At 47.8% G+C, this 23,090-nt stretch overlaps 3 protein-coding genes and 1 long non-coding RNA gene across 6 annotated transcripts in view; 1 reads left to right on the top strand and 3 right to left on the bottom strand.

Annotated features, from left to right (window-relative positions):
- Positions 1–225: 225 nt before the first annotated feature.
- On the bottom strand, positions 226–6,372 carry MRPS33 (mitochondrial ribosomal protein S33). Of its 3 annotated transcripts, none has more exons than XM_015285566.4 (3): positions 6,336–6,372; positions 3,539–3,794; positions 226–1,832 (listed from the first exon to the last, which is right to left on the bottom strand). In XM_015285566.4, exons 2-3 carry the CDS (start codon positions 3,751–3,753, stop codon positions 1,727–1,729), a joined length of 321 nt encoding a protein of 106 aa, XP_015141052.3. In that variant the 5' UTR covers positions 3,754–3,794; positions 6,336–6,372; the 3' UTR covers positions 226–1,726. The 3 variants fall into 3 exon arrangements, with proteins under 3 accessions (XP_015141052.3, NP_001185579.1, XP_015141054.1); NM_001198650.2 differs by having other exon boundaries at positions 6,315–6,343; XM_015285568.4 differs by having other exon boundaries at positions 5,762–6,343.
- A 420-nt stretch (positions 6,373–6,792) lies between these two features.
- Positions 6,793–9,378, bottom strand: LOC121107600 (E3 ubiquitin-protein ligase Topors-like). The gene is made up of 2 exons (XM_040652790.1): positions 8,232–9,378; positions 6,793–8,011 (listed from the first exon to the last, which is right to left on the bottom strand). Exon 2 carries the CDS (start codon positions 7,927–7,929, stop codon positions 6,793–6,795), a length of 1,137 nt encoding a protein of 378 aa, XP_040508724.1. The 5' UTR covers positions 7,930–8,011; positions 8,232–9,378.
- Positions 9,379–21,934: 12,556 nt separating this feature from the next.
- TMEM178B (transmembrane protein 178B) overlaps positions 21,935–23,090 on the top strand; it is a 211,282-nt gene continuing 210,126 nt past the window's right edge. Inside the window, exon 1 of the mRNA NM_001195276.2 lies at positions 21,935–22,493. Coding sequence (NP_001182205.1) covers positions 22,112–22,493 — 382 coding nt within the window. The 5' untranslated portion in view covers positions 21,935–22,111. The remainder of the gene's footprint in view (positions 22,494–23,090) is intronic.
- LOC121107273 lies at positions 22,255–22,751 on the bottom strand. Its single transcript, XR_005841013.2, has 2 exons — positions 22,511–22,751; positions 22,255–22,434 (listed from the first exon to the last, which is right to left on the bottom strand). It is a non-coding gene; the product is annotated as an uncharacterized LOC121107273 (long non-coding RNA).

Raw genomic sequence — 23,090 nt, forward strand, 5'->3', positions numbered from 1 at the left:
GATCTGATCCTCAAGTCCAATTAGTATTACACTGCTGAATCCGTACCTACGTCTAGCAAAGACACAGCATAGCTGTGGCATTCACTGCTCGCTGTAGGCTCTGTAGATGCCGAGTCCTAAAACAGACTAAATGGAGATTCAGAAGGATAAGCATAGCAGATCTATTAGGCTGTGTAAGTACTTTATATATCATACTCAAACAAACAGGTTTCCTCACACACAGCGTTTAAGATTGTGTATACTTTACTAGAGCAAGAATACAATCAATTTTTGCTGTGTGCACGCTTCATTGTGTGTAATTGTACATTCACAGGAATACAAAGTTGTTGTTGACATTTTCCCCTTTAAAATGCAGAAGAAAACATTTGATTTTCAGTTTTATTTCTGAAGATGCCAAGTCCTGGCTGACGGAGCTGCTGCTACTACAGGCACCAGCAGTCCGCAGCTGCCACAGTTAATTTGACCCCACAGCATCGCCAAGTACGACCTTTAATGCAATTGGCATTAGTTGAATTCTTAACCTTGGTGAAGTACAAATGTGAAGCTGTTACAAATTTATGTAGATCCATCAATTTCACCCATCAGACAAGTCCCTCTAAAAACACATTTCAACAAGCTTGGTTTAGAAGTGGCCCCGGGTTAGTAGTTACCTACTTTAGAATGTCTCCGTATGCAAAAATGGAGCACACCCCAAGTTTACTGTGCAACACTTCCTGCCCCAGTCATTCTAAGGTTTGAATAGCAACCCTTCAGAAGCTCAGGGCTGCTCCTCTAGGTTTCTGGGGCCTGGAAATTAAAGATGTAGTTTCAAGGCACTTCCAGACAGGATGCATTTGTGGCCAGACAAAGCAGCAGAGTTACATTCTATACTTCATGCACCTTGACAGTGAGTGACAGGTAAAAATGGTATATACATGTAATTATTGATATTAACAACACTGGAGGAGCATAGCTATAAAAAACACTTAGTGCATATCTATAAAATTGTTTTGTACCTTTTCAAGCTCTTCACGAGCCCTCTAGGCAACTGGGCTCTATTCAAAATCCTTTTACTACATTATGTTTAAATAATGTATTTTAATCAGTAGAGGGTCCTGAAAGCAGCTTCAGCCCTCATTTTTCAGTTGCTTCTATGGCAGTATCTAAATATTCAAGGTACAGTGAGAGTGCTGCAGGCAGTCAATGGAACATCAAGGATTATCCAGTGCAGAAATACAGATTTTAACAGCAACTTTAAAAAGATAGTCAATGTTAAAGCTACGTGGAACAAAACTCCACCTAATAGACAAGATAATAAGCAGCAGAAGTAGGAAGTGCCTTTTCTTTTTGTGGTCAAATGCAAAACACCATTGATAGCAATGCAAGAAAGTAAAAGAGGAAAAAAAAGAGACATTTTCCAGATCCAGAAGGTCTGGAATATGGCTGCTGATGTATCCAAGAAAAACACAGAGACTTTTTTTTTCTTTTCCAACTGTTGTTGTTACCACTTGGGTACAGGAAGGCTCTCGTGATAAACAAATGTGCTACAGAATCCAGAATATTTCAAACATAGGAATTAATAACACCCAGCAAAACACTAAGACCCAAATGCACTCCCAAGGTGGACTCCAGTATTTCACAGCGTGGTTCTTGTGCTCCAAATGAAGCTCACACGCTAAGCCCCCTCCATCTGGAAACAGAAACTGTGGGTCACAGGCGTTTCCACAGTTATATTGTCCAAGGGGCACTATTTCTTCTTGAGAGCTCTCTTTCCTTCGCCCTTCTTTGGTTTTTCCTTTCCACGGAGCTTTTTCAATCGCCTCATCTCCTCTTTGAAGTCTTGATGCTCATCTCTAAGTAGGGGAGAAAAGAAAAGGTTTGCTCTATTTCATGGAATATCTAGATGGAAAAGCTCCTTTGAACCACATGATAATGACAAAAAAAAGAATAATCAACTTTGTCAAACAAGCAAGTCCATACTGGAACACAACGCCATGCACTGTGTTACTGCTAGCAGTAATTCTGACTGAAATAATGCAGAAGAATTGCTGTGGTTCTTTCAGAACTAACAAGGTTGCTCTTTTCAGCAAGATTGGGGGTGTGTGTGTCCGTACTCACACTTGTGTGCGTATGCATTTCTTACAGTGTTCTTACGTACTCGCTCAAACACAATGGAAAACAAAAAAATGAGCAAGGATGAGAATTTCCCTCTTAGCATCTAACCCAGCAGTCTAGCAATGGCACACTGCTTTTATATGCTATACAGTAAGTTCAGGTCATTAGCTCCTGAGGAGAGAGGGGTCTGTGGAGCAATAATTAGTACATAACACCGCTCTCAGGCGACTTCAACAATGAGTTATGAAGAAAGCATCAGCTCCTGTAGGACCTTAACAGGAAAATAAAACAGAGGAGGAGGAAGGTGCAGACAGAGATAATTAACCTTCAGTAACGTTATAATAAACCTATTTGATCTCCGTTATCATATTTTCCTGCATAAAGTTATTTCTCAAAAGGGACAACTGCATTCAAAGTGGCCTAAAATGGCTGCACTGCTATTTTTAAATGCAATTTTTCTAAAAAAAAAAAAAAAGAAACAAAACACTTATAAATTATTATCAGGTCCTTTTAGTCTCCAACCCTTTGCCACACGTTTCTAAGCAGGAAATCCGATTCTACAAGCTCTCTGTAAAGACAGCAGCTAGAGACGGAACCCTGAGATTAGGAAGGGAAGAAGAAGGGAAAAGTACATTATTATGTCACTGAGGCTTTCTGTGTCAATACATAATGAAGCGTTCACACGCTCACCAAAACCAAGAGTATCCTGGAGGCAGCCCTTCGCAGACCACACAGTAATGCTAGCAATAGAAATTAATCTGATTTGATTTTACAAGGTTAGCAGCCAGGTTTTTAAGGCACTTCTTCAGTGCTACCTGATTGAAGTCAAAGGACTGCATCTGACACCTGCTGATGTTCATTAGCAGCGAAGATTGTTCCTACTCGAGAGTGTGGAAATTCATGAAGAAAGTACACAACTGCTTTTGATGAAAATGAAATCGATAAGGGTACTTAAGTCATATTTGAATTTAATTTACTTTTAAGAATAATACAGCTCCTTCAGTCAAACACAGACTTCTCTTCTAAATTCCACTAATTTTTGAATGATTCATCAATATAGGTCAACGCTGCCTCAGTGCAATTTCTATCTCAAGATTGTCACTTTTTTAAAGCACATTGCTCTGGAATACTCAGAACCAGACCCAGCTCTTCTCTACAACATCCCCACACAGAGTAAGAACTGTTTCTTAAATAACCAGCTGACCATTGTGACATCTGGAGTCTTTTTCACAGAAGGTTCTACTCATTCACACATGAATATTTAGACAGCACTCACATACTTTGCTCTCCTTGCCCTCAGTACAAGAGCCAATTTCCATAAGCACCACATTCTAAAGTGGACCTTTTTCTACTCCTCCTGTCCATGAAGAAAAAAATGCCACAGAACTCATCCCCACCATTTCCATCTCCAACGCCGCTCCCATCCCATAAGCAGGGCGCTTACCTGTAGAGACCAAGAAAACGGAGTTTCTTCATGAGGGCATAGTAAGTGTTGTGAGGAGGATACCAGTCGTACACCTCTTTCCTTCTGGCTATGGGCTGCTCACTGAATAACTTTACAACTTTCATGGATTTGGAGTCAGTTGGCCTGACAACTTCGCCAAATATCTGAGCACTCAGACGGGCCATTCGAAGGGCATAACTGGAAACGTTGGACATTTCCCAAAGATGAGTGGGCACACATACACAGTTGGACCTTCCTGCAAAAGGAAACGAGATCCACAATCCTAAGATGATTGGGCACTGCAAGCTATCCCATAATTAAGGCAATCAAACCAACTCATTATACACTGCACACATCTGATGCAATACATTCCTTCCATAAAAATCGGTCTAATTTCAATACATACACAGTCTTACGTATAAAGAATATGCCAGCACTACTTTACACTCCAACTAGGACATCACAGAATTACCTATGCTGAATCACCTTCACGCCATGCCTAGTTTTTCTTAGCAGTTTTTACCAGCCTGCTCAGGGCTACCTTTTATACTGTAGGCACAGAAGCAATTACAGAGTGGACTCTGGAAAACAGTGCCCCACTGTGATGCTTCTGACTTCTACAAAAGCACAGGACACAACATAAATATACTGAGAAAGCAGCCTGGAACTTTTGCTCTTGAAAATTTCTCACTCTGTTTAAAGCATTGCATGAACTTTGCTACAAAAATGGCCTTTTAACTGCACAGAGAAATAAGTGTTTCTCTGTATCAGTCTGAACTACCAATCAATTAAATACATCCGTCGCATCTCAATTCCATTTCCTTAACTATTTCTACCAGCTGCCTCTCCATTCTCTTTGCACATCTCCTTATACCTTTTCATTTTCAAAAAGGAAAGAATTAATTTCTCAACATTGGATTCTTTTTTGCCCCTCAAAATCTCACATCAGCAGCTTCCCATTCTTTTTAGCTGTCTCCCACCTAAGGACATCTCTGCAGCAGAAACACTCTGAAGGCACAAGGAACTGTTACTGGGCCCCCAGAGAGAGCAGCCACAGTCTCTTACAGGGCTGTGGAAAAGGGTTCCCTCTCTGCTCATTAACTCCCTTGTGAAAAGTGACGTAAGGCAGAAAATGCAATCCTTTCCCGGAGATTTAGAAACATTCACCTTTGGGATGCAATGGACAAGAATAAGACTTCCATGACCCTGTACTTGAAGGCATACATTGTCTGTACTGTGCCTATTTGAATAAATGACGATCTAAGTCTCCAAAAAAACAAGAGGAATTTGTTCATGCACACTATGCTTCCTTTACATATTTAAATTCTTGTTTTCAGAAGCATTGCACTGATGATTCCAGAAGATAAACATAAAAAAATTGAGAGAGCATGGAGCAGGGACAACAGTAATCAGCAGGACAGGGCCAAGTAGATTGTAGCATGGTAACAGGGATCTGTTTTTTAATAACAAATCCAAAACAGTTGTAACCCCTCTAACATACATCTACCCTGGAGTACTGATGTACAGCTGTCTCCTTTCATTCACTCCTGCTAGCAAAGCACTACAAGAGCAAGAAGAAAATAAAGCATGAAAGCAACACAGGCATTCTGAGTCAAAGGGAATAATGGCAAGAGCAACAAAAGGGAAGGCCAAGTGTTGAAGACTTCAAAATAAGGCAACTGGCCTAATGGGAAAAGACTGCTCTCAAATGATGGCAGGGTGGCACTTCAGCTTGTGCATCTATTACACAGGGGAACGATCGCTGACTTGCTAAATCAATCATTTCAGCAAATCTAGTCCTAATTCCTACAGAGATAAAACAAATCATCCCCAAACTGACATCACATCACCGCTCTGAAAGTATTACTAGACTGTACTCAAACGCAAAGCTCGCTTAATCTCTTCCAATTGCAGCCTGAAGATTAAAATACCTTGAGCCCCTACATGACGCAGAGCAGTGGTTTGGGGACCTGCTTTTCACTCAGAATCACAGAATTGCTCAGGTTGGAAAAGACCTTAAAGATCACCAAGTCCAACCACAACCTGACCATACTACCCTAACTCTAACAACCCTCTGCTAAATCACGTCCCTGAGCACCACATCCAAACTGTTGTTAAACACATCCAGAGATGGTGACTCAACCACCTCCCTGGGGAGCCCATTCCAGTGCTTAACCACCCTTTCTGTAAAGTTGTTTTTCTGATATCCAACTTAAACTTAACCTGGTGCAGCTCGAGGCCATTTCCCCTCGTCCCGTCACCTGTCAGCAGTGAGAAGAAAACCCCTAAAGGAATCCAGGCCGTGCAACTAGAGTTGGAGACCTCGGTTAATCACCGCCGGCCCAACAACACGTGAGAAATGAGGAAGGTGAAGGCTACGCTCCGTAACACCCTGCTTCAGGGTGACCTCAGACTCTGAGGCACTGCTGGGTAGGCAAGCCTTGTATTTCTAGTCCTACGCGGCTTTTCTTCTTAACACACCAGCTTGCCTCAGACCACCTCGTTCCGGCTCAGCACAGGCCAGAAGCACCCATTTCCTCCTCCAGAGCAGCCTCACATTCCCACAACCAGGGACACACAGCCCACCCCGGAGACGCGGTCCCCACGAGCCGCGGCCGACCCAGCCCAACCCCCAGCAAACCCCGGCCGCTCCGCCCCTCACAGCCCCTCCTGCTCCCCGCAGCCCTTCGCTCAGGCAGGGGCTCAGCCAGAGCGCTGCGGTGCCCAGAGGCGCTCCGCACGGCGCGGAGCTCCCGCGCAGCAATTAACCGCTCACCCCTCACAGCCCCGCACCCACCAGCGGGCAGAGCGGGCCGGAAAGCGGAACTCAGGGCGCTCGTCACTGCGCATGCGTGGTGCTCTTCCCGCCCCGGCGGGCGGCGCGTGACCTCTCTCTTCAGCTTTCCCGGCCGATGATTACGTTGTTTAAACATAACGAATCCCGCAATACTTATTCCATCTAAACTAGAATAACTATAATCTGTCATATAAAATGACAGATTTTATGTAAAATATGTTTTAGAAACTTCAGTGAGACACTTCTGCTGCCTGTGTGAGGCTTTGCTCAAGACAGGTCAAGCAGATGGAGGGAGCTGATCCTTCCCCTCTCCTCTGCCTGACTGCAGGGAACGTGCTTTAGCGGGGGCTTGGTCTACATGAGCTCCAGAGGGCCCTTCCAATCCACAGTGATTCTGTGATTGACTATAATCATTATTTATTTGTTTACATAATTACAAAGGAGAAGTGTACCGCTGCTAGTCCCACCGAGGGGGCGGCCTCTTGCAGGGCGGCTGTGGGTCCTGGTCACTGTCGGCGCTCCTCTTAGGGGGCCGCCGGGCCCTCTCAGGCGAGTGGCCGGGAGCGGAGGGGCTGCTGCCCTGGGCAGAGGGACCTGCTGCTGCCGCCTGCTCCATCTCCTCGTGCGGCCGCTCCGCTTCCCTCGCCGTGTGTGCAGCGGGGACATGACTGGGACCCGCACGAATGTCAGCCCCTGCTGTGCCGGGCTGCTCCTCTCTGCTGGGGCTCGAAGTGCTGCCAAAGAGTCCCGGCCTTGATGCGAGGGTCACCTGTGGGGAGGCTGCGGGGCCAGGGGCGGCCACCCAGCTGTCCTCCTGTCCCCTGGCTGCAGGGCCCTCCTCCTGCACCCCAGGCACATGGGCGCCCTGCAGACCCAGCAGTCTGTGGGCCTCCTCGCTGCATCGGCGCACGACGGTGTGAATGAGCCTCTGGATGAAAGTCTCCGTTTCATCCTCCAGCGCGGGCCACATCAGCTCTATCAGCTCCTCTCTGTCCAGCCCGATGTCACACAGAGCATCAAAGATGAAGCTCGCTGCTGCCATTGTCGGCCACCAGTCAGTGTCAAAGATGGCTCTCAGCTCTCGGCGCAGCCAGGGCAGCACAGGGTTCAGGATCTCCTGGTGCTGCCTGAACAGCCGTGCCCAGGCCTGAGGCCGGAGGCCGCCCACTAAAGGACCCTCTTCTGCCTCCTCGTCCTCCAGTTCCTCATCCTCCTCGTCCTCCTCCTCATCTGCCTCCTCACTTTCCTCCTCGACTGCCTCCTCATCCTCTTCCTCATCTGAGAATGGCAGAGGAGATAGCAAAGGGGACGACGGAGGACTAGAGCTGCTGAAGTTTAGAGCAGCGCCTTCCTGGAAGCAGACAGGTACTGGTGGTGCTGGAGGCCAGATGATGAAGTTCAGGTCCTCGTCATTGTCCCACGCAGTGACCTGGACCACTTCCATGTCCCTCCTGCAGAGGGGGCAGCTCTTCTTCTGCTTGCCCCACCGCAGGATGCAGCCGAGGCAGAACTCATGATGGCACGGCACCGCGTAGGCAATGTCCTTGCGCACATCATGGCAGATGGGACATACCCATTCCTGCTCTGCTGCCATGGTCCTTATGCTGTGGTCCACTGGGGAGTGAGGATGAGGCACTGCTCCTCTTCACCAGAGCCTCAGTGGTGAATGTTGTGCACTGCAAGAGGAAGAGAGGTCATAGTCATTCTCCATCCCACGGGCAGACAGAAGAATAGCCCAAGTTCCTCAGCAGGACACCCTCCTGGCCCCACTCCTGGGCCATGCTATGCCCCAGACCCTCAGAGGTCCCTCAGGCTGCAGCCCTGTCCCTGGCAGCTCCCCAAGTCCCAGCGCTCACCCAATCTCTACCCTGGGGGATGTGTCCCCACTCAGCTCACCTCTGCTGCTGCACGAGCACCCTGTGAAGCCCCAGCTGCCTGAGCCAGACAGGCCAGGGAAATGCAGTATGTGGTGGTGGCTGTAGGGACGGGCAGCGAGAGCCGCTGCCAGCAGTGCCCAAAGCACAGCCCAGCACCCAAGACAAATGCTCGCTCCACTTCCAACCTCGCAGATGCGCTCGGCAGGAGTCCAGGCACGAGACTGACTGGGCCAGGCTCTGCCTGCGCCCAAAGCTGAGCAGTGACGGTGCTGCGGTCACAGTGCACCTCTTGGTGACATCACAGCCTCTTGCTTGGTGATGTCAGCGCAGTCCTTCTGCCCCCACAGCAGTCAACCCAACAGCATTTCACATTCATGTGTCTGTATATGCATCTGGGGTGACGACTGTGGTATTTCCAGGCACTGCCACTCCTTCTGTATGTGCTGTGTGATCCTTGAGAAGAAATTTTATAAACATGATGTTCATTAAGTTGGTGGAGGGGAAGATAGCAGCACTGTGCAAGTGGCTACCTCAGGTCTGTTTTGGGTAGAACTGAGACTTCGTGGAAGCATATGTCCAGGGAGTTGGGCGTGGAGGAATATTTTGAGTTTCAACAAGCACAAGTGTAGAGTCCTGCACCTTGGGAGTAATAACTGCGTGCCTCGGTACAGGTTAGGGAAAGGAGCTGGAAAGGAACTCTATGGTGAATAACCTGCATGTCCTGGTGGCCAATAGATTGTCCAAGAGCCAGCACTGTGCCCCTGTGGCCCAGAAGGCCGATGGTATCTGGGGTGTATTACAAGGAACACAGCCAGCATGTGTTCATCCTGTTTGTCCTGAGGAAGACTGAGAATGTCTCATCATTGTTTATAAATCTGAATTGTTTGTGTTAAAGTGGTGGGGCTAGTCTCTACTCAGTAGTTTGCAGTGACAGGACCGGGAGCAACAGGCAAAAACTGAAACACATGAACTTCCATACAAATAGGAGGAAGAACTTCTTTGCTCTTAGGGTGATGGAGCACTGGAACAAGCTGCCCAGAGAGGCTGTCGATTCTCCTTCTCTAGGGAGAAGTAAGACCCCTCTGAACGCTTTCCTGTGTGAGGTACTGTGGAGTAGGTGCTTTAGCATGGACTTAGACTCACTTATCTCCAGAGGTTCCTTTCAACACCTACAGTCCTTTAATTCTGTTATTCTTTAGAGATCCAGTGTTTCGTTTGACTGTGCAAGCATGGTGCTCCAACATGGCTAACATAGATGTACAGGTCTGCATTAGTTTGTTTCTTCTGCCTTTTTTTCCTTAAAATTATGTTATTCCTCTTGTCAGCAGTGTAGAAACATGCAAATATTAGTAAGTCTGAGGTTTAAGTAAGGATGTACTCCCACAAGTATGTATGTTCATTTAGCGTTAGTGTTAATACTGGGGTTCTGAGGAGAATTGCATGAGAAGCACCCAGCTAGGATTAGCGTGTTAGCCAGGAATGCAGCACACATGCATTTGGAAAGGCATATCAAGGATTCAACAGTCAACAAAGCCACAATTCAACATATTTGCAAATTTGCAGAGGTGAGCACAGTCTGGATTGCAACCTACATAGCCATAGATGTTCTTGGCTGCTCATCTGAGCCATTTGTGTTGCACTCCTTCGTCTCTGTGCAGCTTATCCACCATTGTACTAGTGCAGAACAGTGAGGTGGTTATGGAAATGGGGTGCATAAGAGCTAGGCCTCCAGCTGTACAGACTGCTGCACTGAGCCACCTGTCTGATCAGACCAGGTTAACGATATCTGTGTAGCACTGGAAGTGTGCCTCGAGTCTTTGGGACTCATAAAGCAAACGTCTCTGCTCTGAGAATTCTACAGCCCAAATAGACTTGACATGCTAAGGGATGATAATAACAAGGAATGGAAGGAAGCAGTAGGGGTTGACAGCAGGAAAAGGCTTGTGATTAGCTGAATTTCATGGGCGCATTGCTGGAACCTCCTGAGGTTTTTGTTGTAAATAGGGCAGAGTGTTTGGACTTGTCAGCAATTATTTAGAAGCAGATCAGTGGCAGACAGGTGAGCTAAAATGTTGAAACTCCAGAAAAGAGTTAAAAGAGAGTGTATTGATGCGGGGCTCAGAGGCAAAATGGGTGTTGTGAGCATGGGGACTGTTGTTAGGAAAAGAAACCAAGGAAGGGAAGAGCAGGGTCGGTCACGGCAGAGCAGCAAAAAGAAGAAGTGGGCTCATGATAAAGTACACAGAAGACCTCCCTATAAATTGTTGGCCATAATTTGGACTGGAATTATTTTGTTTGATCAGTAATGATCTGGAATTACTTATCTGATTAATTCATCCTGGGTATATATTTTAGTCATAATTGAACATTTAGAAACCTTGAGGTAGGATTTTGACAAAATGCAACACAAACCTCTGTTATTTTGACCCAAGAAGACAAATGTATATTCAGAAAGAAGAAAAGACCAGGATGAGAGTTAGCCCATTGGCACTTGTTTATTGGCACTTTCAAGGAGAAGCGAAACTTACTTCATTTGATCCTGGAAAAGAGACACTGGGGTGGTTCCAGTAATGCACAGTAATCAACTTTGCTCTGAAATCTTATGCTTGAAACTATTATCTCATGCTGTAAGATGATTTCTAACATCCTCTTCTTATAAATATTGATATGGCAGAACAGAACAGTCTTCATCTGAATCAAATGGAAAGACCCTCTGAGCATTTGGTAAAACTGCATTGGCTACATATGTGTCTATTCATTTTTTATGTGATCATGATTAATTTGTGAACTTCAGTTGGATTGTGTTGCACAGTGATTCAATCTGAGCCATGGAGATGTCTAGCAATGCAAATCCCTCTGGAGACAACGTGTTGTATGAAGAGGCTGGCAGACTTTGGGTGGGCAACTTAAGGATATTTTGACTTTAAAATAACTTATCAAACTAATGTCTCAGAGTGAATTCTACAGAGATGCAGCTATTAAATGCTGCCACTCCAGCTATCTAATACTGGAAATACTTGGGGAAGAGATGCAGCAAAAAAAGAAAAACAGAAATTATTTACATCTTGAGCTTATTGCTTACCCAGGCAGCTGGGCTACTGAGGCAGCTTTCTCGCCTCCTAGGGAAACAGAGCCAAGTGCTCTTCCTCTCTCTTTTGTGATGCCTTCAGACTGATGCTTGAAATGGTATTGACAGTTCTCCAGAGGAGCTGCAGCATGTGTCTTTTAATGATGAGCATAGCAGGGGGTGCACGAAGCTGAACAAGCGAGTAGATCTCCACGCATCTACGTGTTTGTCATTTAGACCGACTAATTTGTAGTTCAACAGTATGTCAGAATAAATGATCGGTGATAGATTTAAATGAAGTATTTAAGAAGCAAGAGAAGGAGTTTTTCTTTATGGTTAGACCAAGGAGCTGGGAATGAGCATTGTTCAATCTTGCTTTATTCGTAACTCCGTCACTAACTCGCTGAATGACCTTAAGCAAGTCAATTAACCTACCTGCCATTTTCTTCCTCTGTAAACTGGGGATAAGAATGTTTCCTCCAGAAATGAGTTGTGAAGAATAATTGATTCTTTAAAAAGGGTTCAGCTTCCCCTAGTGAAAAACTTACCACACAAGTAGAACATTGTTGTTACTTTATCAACAACATGCATCATGTGCAAGAAACTTTTAATGGTGTCAGGAACAAAGGCACATTTTCTTGGCTGGAACAAAGTATTAAAGGGGGGAATGAAAGAAAAGGAAAAAAATTAAATCATGGAATCAGCGAAAAGAGGAGAAACAATGGAGACAGCTGGCTTACTGCTGATAAAAGCTCTGGTAGTTTCTCTTCCATCATCTCTTGCAGAACTCATCTGAAGGGACATCCATCAAGGTTTTAAACGGGGAAAAACCAGCTGTCCATCTCTAACTCTGTTTGACCAAGTGTAAAAAAGAAGAGTGAATGAGAATGTTCCAGCAGTAAAATTCTCAGGACGGCAGCTGTCTCTTAAATAGAAATGTGGGGAGATCAGTTGAGTCTGTTTGAGTTCACATTTCTGTTTCTGCATGCTGAGATGGCCTCCCCTTGTCAAGATGCAGTCTTGGATCTAGATCACAGAGGGTGGTGACGCACTGGAACAGGTTGCCCAAGGAGGCTGTGGATGCCCCATCCCTGAAGGCATTCAAGGCCAGGCTGGATGTGGCTCTGGGCAGCCTGGTCTAGTAGCTGGTGACCCTGCCCATGGCAGGGAGTTTGAAACTAGATGATCATTGTGGTCCTTTTCAACCCATGCCATTCTATGATTCTATGATCTCTTGTGTTTGTGGGCTGTAGGTTCCCCTGAGTTTCGGCAGGCACTGATGTTTTATGCCCCTTTGACCTCTGTGGTGCATTCCAGAAGAGATTTTTCTCCCTGCATGCCTGATTTGGTCTCTCTTTTTCTTCATGTATCCTGACCAATGCCCCTGTTTGGTGGATACTTTACAGCAAAGTTGAATAAATGCGTGTCTGTTGTGGCACAGCAGATCTCAGTGGAACAGCTTCAGAGTGTAAGCCATAATGACTATATTGCATATGACTGAATACCCCTAAAATGTTGTCAAAAGCATTTTAAAGTCCTCATTTTCCCCTTCTGAGTTAGGTAGTCTGCACAAAGTACTCTGTGGAGGCATTAAGATCTTTCCTTGTCATTTGCTTGTCCTAAGTGGCTGTGGGTCAACTCTGCTCTATGAATGGCCTCGTTATATTCAATGCTAGCACAGTATTCAAAGCATGGCTAGGTTTGCTGCCCTGGTCTTAGAGATGCCATCCTGCTGAGCCATCATTACACTCAGCTTCCTGGAAGTGCAGGAGGTGCCTTGGAGAGCTCTTCTTCCATCGGTTAAACAGGCAAGCAGCAAACTGCTAATGAGCTTCAAAATCCTACTGTATGCAGCCTGGCTGCAGCGGCCCCAGTCTGCCCAAGAAATGAGTGAGTTGTGCCCTGAACAGGATTTCTGAAAACGGCAACGAGATGTCTGCAGATCTGAGCTTTCCGTGGGTTCTTTGCAACTGTAACTGCTGCCAGGCTGCCAATCCCTGGCAAATGGTCAGCTGCTGCATAGGGTCTCCAACCATTAATCTTCTTGAATACAGGACTTGAATACAGACATCCCTGCGGCCTGAAGCCAGGCACGTGGGGAGGAAATCGACTTACTATCCCGTCTGGAGACTCCAAACAGACATTTCCCTGAATCACTTTGTACCTACAGAGTTTGCATCCTCTCACTGCACTGTAAGCATCTGCATTGTTGCTGTAAAGCACTTTAAGATGCCCAGCTTCTGAAAGGCGCTTTAGAAGAGAGACATCAAGCTGTAGGTTTCTGTAAATGCTTCATTTTGTGTGTCAGATTTAGTAGTACAGTACACTGGATTGCAATATTCAATGAAAAGATAACAATGGCATGTGAAACTATCCACTCTTGTGATTTTAATTCAGTGTTGACAGAAAAAGAGCGGTCATTAAGGAGCTGCTGCCATCTCTTAGAAAATGTGCGCTGGTAGCAGTTCTGCTGAAATGTATAGATTTTCCTTTCCTTTATTCTTTGTTAAGGCTAACAAACCAATGACAATTGCATGGAAACGAGGTCTTCCTACTTAGGAATTCAGCCCTTCCTGCTGTGTGTTTCCCACCTGGAGCTATAAGCCTCTCTTTGTGATCGAATCAATTCCTCAGCAACTAATTGTGATATCACAGTGCTGAAGTTTCAGATAGAAAAATGAACTGCAGAAACAGATGAACTCTGCAGAACCAAATACTTCACTTTCATGCAAATATTGTTGGTAATATTAAATGAGGAAAGGTAAATGCAAAACTGTTGTGGACAGCAGCATACGTATATCTAAATAAGGTGTTTATCACCCAAGTTATCTGCTGCTTTTGTGTAGATGCACGCTGTCTGTACATTATATATACCTTTATACATATCTATACTCTTCTCTTTTTTTGATTCTAAGTGGGGCTACTCAGCCAGGGCTTTCACAGCCAAATGACACACTTGAAGATTGAGGTCTCCTGTGTCATGTTCCAAAATGGAGGAGTGTTTTTAGAGAGTGGGGTTTTTCTAAGCAGGTACTATTTTGAGGTTTGATTGCTGGTTTTCTTTCCAGTCTGTTCTTTCTTTCCAGATTATTTATGATCTACGAATTCTGATGTTTAACTGATCCTTGCTCTTCTTTTATGACTAAAAGAATGAGCAAATTGATTTGTCATCTAGGAGACAATCACAGGTATGATTCATTACCAAAGACTATATCAGACCGCACCTCTGTCTTTCGGGGGATTAATTCGCAGACCACTGCTGATGTAACCTGCGTCCAGAAATCACTCTGGGCACAAAGAGTTCTGAAATCTGGCAGAAGCTTAGGGGAGGTTGTGTATTGTGATTCGCCATGTCAATTAATGGTACTACGTGTGCACCTGTGCATAAGACTCCACGTATGCACTAAATATTGATGAACTACAGTAAAATCAGACTTACTCAGGCTTTAGTGTATTGGTAATCGGTGTGTTAGATGTAGCTTCAAGAGTAAAAGTCACTTGTTACAGAATATTGGAAGCCAGGAGTTGTGAGATTTTGCTCTGAGTCAGTGCTCTTTTGCCCCAGTATCGCAACTCTGCAATCTTGAATTCTTCTCACTGATTATATAATGATCTCAAAATTATGAGTTTTAATGAAAAATAGTATTTCCTGTTTTCAGCTGAGCTCAAAGATAGAGATGTCAGAAAGCCATCTTTCCTTGGTAGACGGCTTTATGCAGCAAGTAGCTGTGCTGTTGAACTGCTGCATTCAGGACGTTGTCTTCATCACTGCAGTAGGCAATGGCTTTATTCTGCAGCAGGATTATGGGTAGGAAACCCATAAGGTAAACTTGGCGAAGCACACTGTGAACTGTATGAAACAGTAGCCCTCCTAACAAGGACAAAAGATCTGCGGGAGAGAGATCATATGTAATGTATTCCAACTTAGAAGAGAGGAAGCTGTAGAATGTGAAGATGTTGACTGCAAAATTGGCAAGGCAATAAGCAGGAGGCTTAACAGAATGCCTGCTATGATCGCAGGGTGCACTGGGGTGAAACTGAATCTCTGCTTGTGAAGACAAAGGTGATGTATTTTTTATTACAGGGAGATAAGACTGACAGAGCCGTTAGGGCCAAAGGTTGCCTGTGAGCTTTGGCTGAGTTGTCTTGTAGCCCAGCAGAACTCCCTCTTTTCATGGAAACTTATATATATGCAATATAGGCCTTTCCTTTATTAGAAACAAACAAACAAACAAACAAAAAACAAAAAACAATTTCTCTTGATGTATCCCTGACATTGGAAGAACTTCAGTGTTTCCTCAGGACTCAACAGAGACAGGAACAGGAACAAAGCTTGTTTTCATGAGTTGCTTTAGTGTTTGCTTCTGAGCACGGTACATGTTGAGATACTACTGCCTGGCTGGACAAGATGAAACATATGGGCCCGCCTTTACAGACAGCGCAATAAGCTGCATGATATTCTGCAGCATATCACTCATGATATCTCAGTCTGCGTGTAGGTGGCACTGGGACAATGACTTCAGCAGACTAAGTGTGACTCCTGGGTCCTGTTTGCAGTAGCTTGCAGCTTTGCTAAACTTCAGCTGGTTGGGTTGACGTTTTCCAAGTAGTGCTGTCTGCTTTGGGTAGCTTGGGGGAAATTTTAAGTATTACTTCCTTTGAAAAAGTTCATCCTTGTTTTGCCTGAGTTTAAAATTATTCTTGGGGTTGTTCTGATGAGAAGCAGTGGTTGTCATACACAGGTAGCTGTGTCTGCAGTGTAGGTTTAGGTAATTCATAGTTGCGTGGCTTTGACAGCTGACAGCTAAATAATGAAGAGTAAATTTCACAGGAGGAAGCAATTTTAGTGGAAAACCTCCAGTGTTCTTTTTAAATATATTTTTTTTCCTTTGTCTTTGGAAAAATAACATTACACTTTGGTTCTTTCTCATTGGGTACTGTCTTTTACCTGTCTCTGTGTGAAGCAATTCGGTGTTGGCCGTTCCCTCAGTTACACTGAAACAAAAAGGTGTAGAAGCACTCACCTACATGTCTTCCTGCATTCTGCTCAGCAGTTCATTTTGTTCCCTCCATAAAAAACCCTCTTCTTTCTATTCTTACACTCCATTCAACTCCTCACCTCCTAATTTGTTCTGTCTCAGCTCATGCATGCCTCTGTTCTTTACAACTTCAGGTCACTAAATCAAGACCTTAAGAAAACGCCAGAATGTCCACGAAATGTTGTTCATTTGCGTCTTGTGTTCATGAAGATACGTGACCCAATCCTGCTTTTCACACCAGCTCACTTCCATTCATGCCAAAAGGCTGATGAATTAGGGCTTTGCAGCCCAGGTGTGGTGGCTGTTCGGTCAAGAGTTTGGAAGCCGTGTAGTAAGCCTAGCAGAGGAATACAGCTAGGAAAAGTCGTAACCTGAGAGTTAAGGCAGCTGAGTTGAAATTTCTCATTGGGTTTTATTTGCTCCTTTGTTGGGGTTGCTAACATGAAGCTGAGTGAGTGAAATAATTGCCAGTCTTCACAACTAATGTCCACGTGATCCATGTTTTCTGTGGATTACTGTTTCAGGTACCCTTGTACTGACTGGTAGAACACTGACCATGGTGTACGGAGCCAAAGAGACTGGGAGCTGTTCTCTAAGGAAGGGAAGTGCTAAGTACTCGCAAAGTTTTGGTTCTAAGCTGCTTTAATTGAGCACCCCAAATACCCTGACACGTTTGGAAATATTGGCTTTTATCTACGTTTCTCAGCAGGGAACTGGGAAGATAATTTCATCGATGTTTGTAAAAAACCCTGCAAACATTAGAATGAGAACACCGCTATAGAAAAGCCCATGAGGAGATTCATCATTCTGTATTCAATGCAAGGTCTGGATGCCCTGTGGTAAATAGTACATGTGCCTCACGTTGGGTGATAAGGATAGGAGAACATCTGAATAGCATTCATTAAGTGAGCAACATCCGTCCTTTGCGCTGGAAAAGAAAGGAGAATCTTACAAAAAATGATGCAGTGAAAGCTTGTAGCATAACGTGCACGTGTGAGAGGTGAATTCATGTTGCACGGGTGGACTTAGATCTGTTAGTGTTCGCTAACTTGCTTAGCTTTGCAATCCCAATGCTTTTCGTAGAGATGCAGCAAAGCAGAAACCTGTGGGAGTCGTCAGGGGAGAGGGCAGGTGACAAACTTACATGGAGTTTTGAGGTTCGCATCTACCTTTACATGCTGGGCTCTCAACCCCATCAGCACCCCGCAGTCCGTTGGGCTGATGGCTCAGCCGTCTGTGGGAGTTGCTATGGGAAGCCTGTGTGTGAGAGGCAGCATCGTGTACGTCTGTGTTGGCATGGCTGGCATAGTGGGGATTCACTCACGCCGGTATCCAAGGTGCGTTTGAACGATAAAAAACATTAGTAGATATAATTTGTTCTATCTGTGTTTGGTTTGATTGCTGTCTTGCATTTTACATCCTGTAATTAGAGCAGCAAAGCGCCTCCAGGGTCAGCGCCACTCCAGGTAACGCAGTGGTAGCGGGAGCTCCTCGGGCTCCAGCAGGAGCCTCATTACAAAGAGGGAAGGATGGAAGCCCGTGTAAATGGAACGTCACCTCTTGGGAAATGAAGAGCACAAAGAGAAGGGGAATGCCGCGGATCATCTCTCCCTGCTGAATAAATCCAGTCGGTGGCACTGATCCCAAGCAACGGGGATTGTGGTGGCTTGCTCAGTCCCCTCCCCCACTAGATGGCACTGAACCCATTTTCTTTAATAGAAGAAAAAAAGAAAAAGAAAAAAAGAAAAGAGGAGGGAGAAGAAAAATAAGGTGGAGGTCATTTTGATGAAAATAATAATAAGCCGAAGAAAAGCAAATTGCGATCGGTTCTCCGTGAGCTCTGCCCAGCACCTCACCTGCACGCGCCTCCGTACCGGCGCCGCTGTTTGCGGCGGAGGTTTGGGAGCGGGGGGCGAGGGGAGCTGGGGGCAGCGCTAGCAGTGCCGGGAGGCAGCGGCCGAGGGGCTGCCCCTCTCTGCAGCGTAACGGCAGCGGTGGGCACTGACGGGCAGCAGAGCTCCTCACCAGCAGCTGGCTGCCGGCAGCCTCATCGGGCCCCGCTTCTCTGCGCCGTGCCTTCAGGCGTTTTTTTCCGTGCGCCCGCGTGCGCTGCCTTCCCCTCTGTAGCGCCGAAATCTCAACCCGCAGAAAGCTGAAACTGCGCATTCACAGCCCAATTCATCTGAGATCGATGAATTAACTCCCGTTGCCAAGGCATCCTTAATTCACTGCAGGGCGAGGCTTCGACGCGCGTGTGGACTTTTTTATTTAAACGTCTTCCTCCCCACTTACATTCATCTGCAGATGGACGAGGATTGTTTCCCCCCCCCCCCCCCCCTTTCCCCGTGGCGAGGTGGGTGTGGGGTGGGAGGAAGCGAACCTCGTAAGGATGTGTTTGCACTGGGAAGGGGCTGCCGGGAATAATGCCGAGGAGAGGCAGAGGAAGGGTTGGTGAGGCTGCGTCAAGCCGTGCTCTGCCCCTCCTCAAAGGAAGGACATCGCGATGGTGGGGGAGAAAAGTGTTCAATCCTAAGAGTTGAAGTGGAGCTCGCCTGAAGTGCAACACTTTCTCCTACATTTGTGTATTTAAGGTGACTTGCAGGGGGATGTAGCTTGCCATCTGATCAAGCTACAAATACAGGCAGAAAAATAAAAATGCATGGAGACTGCTGCTGAAATGCCTTTTCAGAGAAACAGATAAAACCTGGAAGTGCGTGCCCTGACCCCCTGCCTTCCAGTTCTGTAGTCTGAACAGAGAACGAACCCTCCTGCACCTACTCTAAATCCCGCCTCACAGTGCAGCAAGAGAACCTTTAAACCACCAAACCAGGACCTGGTTCCTGCTTCCTAGAGAATGATGGATTCTTGAATCTAAAATGCAACCATTCCATCAGCCAAAAATGTTTGGTAAAATCAGGATTAGTCTCTATTGTCAACCACCAGCTTGGGTCCTGATGCTGGGAACTGACAAAGAAATCCAGGCACACTCTCATCCCTGTATGGGTGCCATACAAGAAACCTGTTGGCCATCTGCTTAAAGGATCCTGCAGCTTTCTGACCGCGTAGCTCTACATCTTTTCCCCCAACAGAAGCCAAGTGTGGCTGCTCCAAGCTCATTATAAAACTTAATTGCTTTACGTATTGGCAGGCGGTTGCTTGAAAAATCCTGTTGTAGAAGGTGATCCACCCGAGCTGAGCTGTCTTATTTTGTTTTATTTCATTTTTTAAGACTTAGGCCCCTAGAAATGTACCTTCATTATGAACCACAAAGGGCAGTAACTGCTAAACATACGTAAACCGGTGCCTTGTCTCAACAAAACGATCGTCTTCATCTGGAGCTTTCCAGGCACAGTTAATATTCATAACACAACACTGAAATTTTGCAATTGAGCTGTTCTAGCAGATGCACTCATCACTGCATCTCTGCCTTGGACTGCCCGGTGTGAGCTTCTCAATCTCGTTAGGGGCTTTGGCAATATGGCACACTTGAAAAGAAACGTGGTTTAGTGGGAGGGATGCCCTTACGTGGCTGGAAATCCCACTTTGCGGCTGAGGTTCAAGGAGATGTGCTGCCTTATTTTTTGATGTAGACTTTTGCAACGCTCAGTCCCGGAGAGGTTCGGGGCTGTGGGCTTCCTGGTGCAGTAGGAGTGACCGCGCTGTTTGCTGTGTTATGTGCTGTGGAGCCTTTGGGAGCCAAACACTGCGTGCAGTGGGACCCTGCTTACAGAGCAGGGTGCGCCAGGGCACAGAGCTTCAGATGCAAGGGAAACGACTGTGCTTGTTTCCTTGCTGTACAGCACCATTCGGGGTCTGGAGGCCTCGGCTTTCTGGATCACGCAGAATCCAGGTCTCGAATGCAGGGTGGGCTCACGCTTCGACTTACAGAGGAGGTGGGGTTCTTTGGCGCAGTCGGAAGCAGCCGCTGTTGTCTCGGGTGTGGGTGACACAGCGTAAGGTCTCGTGACCGAGTATGAGCGGGAGCCGCTTCAATCCAGGTTTTACATTCTCCCCTTGTAAGAAAGTAAGGCTTCGACATTTCCTGTCTGCCAAGCGGTGCAGTTTATCTTTAAGGAGGCCAGAGAAATAAGAAATGAGTCTCACGTTGCATGGGTGACATCACTGGCTTTTGGCTCGGCGCTCTGTATTCTCTGGCTGTAGGCTTTAGCCAAGGCTGCAGGGCTCGGTGTTTGAACAAGGAAAGATTCCCAGGTGTACGGAAGATTGGATCCACTCTTATTTAGGTTAAAAAACGGTGAAATGAGATTTGTAAAGCTCGCGGACTCCGGCGTGCCTTCCGTTGCTTTTGATCTCTACGAGATGGGTGAGTTATTCCCATTAGAGAGAGAGGGAGAGGAAATTTAAGGAGAAAAAAGACAAAAAAATAAAAAAAGATGTCCGAATACACATCTGCTGATGCCGAGGATACGTCTCACGTGAAGCCGCTGAGCTAAAGCCCTCGGCTCCCCCGTTGGAGATCGGGCCATATGGCAGAGAAACGGCGCAGACCCGGAGCCGCTGACAACCGTTAGGGGCTGCCTTCCCCTCCCCTCCTAAGGTGTGCGGCGGCTTTTTTTTTTCCGCCCCTGGTTTGTTTTGGTTCCATTCCCCCCGAGCTCCCCGCCCCGCTGCCGTGCATCCTTCCAGCCGGACGTAGCCCTGCCTTCATCCTGCAGATGGTTCACGCGCCCGTGCGTTAGGAAAGCGGCGCGCGACAAACCGAAGCGGCGCTGACGAAGGAAGGCGAGCGAACGCCGGCGGAAGGGGGTGGAGGAGCGATGCCGGGGCCCAGGAGCCGTGCCGCCTAGCGGGAGCCGCCTGCCCGCCGCCGGGCGGTGCGTCCGTAGGCCCCGCGGTCCCTCGGCGCCTCCCGCCCTGCCCGGGCGCCCGCTGCCACAGCGCGCCGGGCCGCCGCTCGGGCAGGGCTCCGGGCTGCCGGGGCTGCGCCGCCCGAGGGGGAGCGGGGCGGCTGACGGCGCGGCCGGCGGGACCGGGCGAGCGGATGGCCAGGCTGGCGGGGAGGAGCCGAGGCGCTTCGGAAGCAGGGATGTCGGCGGCCGCGAGCGACTGACCGAGCGTCTGAGGGACTCGGGCCGAGTCCGCCGAAGGAGAGACGGACCCGCGCGCCCCTGCGTTGCCAGCCGCAGCCGGGGAGCCGGCGCTCCGGCCGCGATTTGAAGCGGCGGCGGCAACGGATCGCCCCCCGCGTCGCTCCCTCCCCTTCGAGCCCTCTTTAAACCCGAGCCGGCCGGCCGGATGACGCCCGCGCCGAGCGGCTGACAAAGAAGAGACGGATCACCCTTCGGGGCCGGGAGAGCCCCGCTTCTGCACGGGAGGTGTCCGCCCGCTGAACTTTCTGTCCTGCGGGGCCGGGCTGGATCTACCGAGCCCACGGCCGTCGCTCCCGCGCCTCCCAGCCGGCCGGACCGAAAGAGATTAACGGAGCGGCCGTAGCCCCCGAGTCCCCCCCCGGGGTTCGCTCCTCCAGCCCCGCGCCTGACGAGGGCGGCGGGACGTCTGCACGGGCGGGAGGAACGGCTGCGCTTCTCCTCGCCGCGTCTCCTCCGCAGGGGAGGGGAGGCCGATGAGCCCCCAGGACTGCCCCCGGGGCACGACTTCGGAGCGCTCCGGGCGTCCCTCCGCAGCGTGGATGTGAGCCGCACGAGAGGGGATGCTCCAGGCTGCCTCTGCCGAGTGACGGCCGAGCGGCTGCTCCGGGGCTTCGGCGTGGCCTCGCGCTCAAGGGCTTTGCCTGTGGTGAAGATGTCCATGGTGTTCCCGTGAAGCTGAGGTATGGCTGCTGGAAGGTTGCTGCTGTATGCTGGCCTCTCTTTAGCTTTGTGTGCCCTGGGCATGCTGGCCGTGGCGATCTGCTCTGACCACTGGTACGAAACTGATGCCAGGAAGCACAGGGAGAGGTGCAAGAGCATCACCACTAAGAGAAATGATCCTGGCTTTATTTACAACTCCAACAACAACCTGCCTCTCAGGGCCAGCAGGTCGAGGTTGGACCGCTGGGAAGGGAAACTCCTCTTGGCAAGGAACAGGAGGCAGATCTTTGCCATGAGCGCAGTCGACGAGTGCAACAGACAGTACAACTCAACCAACATGGGGCTCTGGAGGAAATGCCACCGACAAGGGTTCGACCAAGAGCTGGAGGAGCTGATTGCCAAAGGTAAGGGCTGTTCTTACCAAACGCGTGTGCCGGGCCCTCCCGAGCTGAGTGGGAGCTGAGCAGAGCCATTCGGGCTCCCAGCTGGAAGTGAGCATCCCTAGCCAAGCCCTCTACTTGCGTTGGGTGAAACGCCTCGGCTGGGCGCTGCTTCTCAGGGCATCGCCGAGGCAGCTTCCCGTGGGGTCTCCTCCATGGAGATGTGGGGCTTGGGAGCGAGGCGGCAGTGGGGTGAGAGCAGACACACCTCAGAACGTCTCTTTCATGCCGCTGCCTCTGTAAGCCCATCACCATGGTATCGGAATATTCTCCACACAGAAGCAAAATGTATGAATAAAGCAGAGCCTGGGTATTTTTTATTTTATTTTTAGTTGGAGCCTGCTGACTCAGATGAAGTACATAGTATTTTACGAGATGCTACATATGTCTGTATTTTGTCATTCCCTTCCCAAATACCCCATCGGTCCTGAATGGCACCATTAGTAGTGCTCACATGTAGGCTTCTATCCTCAAATGGAGCGTAAACAAAGAGAAATGCTAACAAGCAGGAGGAAACCCAGCTTGCTGTTTACACTAAGCCACGTTTAGGAATATTTTCAA

Source organism: Gallus gallus, chromosome 1 (assembly GCF_016699485.2).
Source record: "Gallus gallus isolate bGalGal1 chromosome 1, bGalGal1.mat.broiler.GRCg7b, whole genome shotgun sequence".
Lineage (NCBI taxonomy): Eukaryota > Metazoa > Chordata > Aves > Galliformes > Phasianidae > Gallus > Gallus gallus.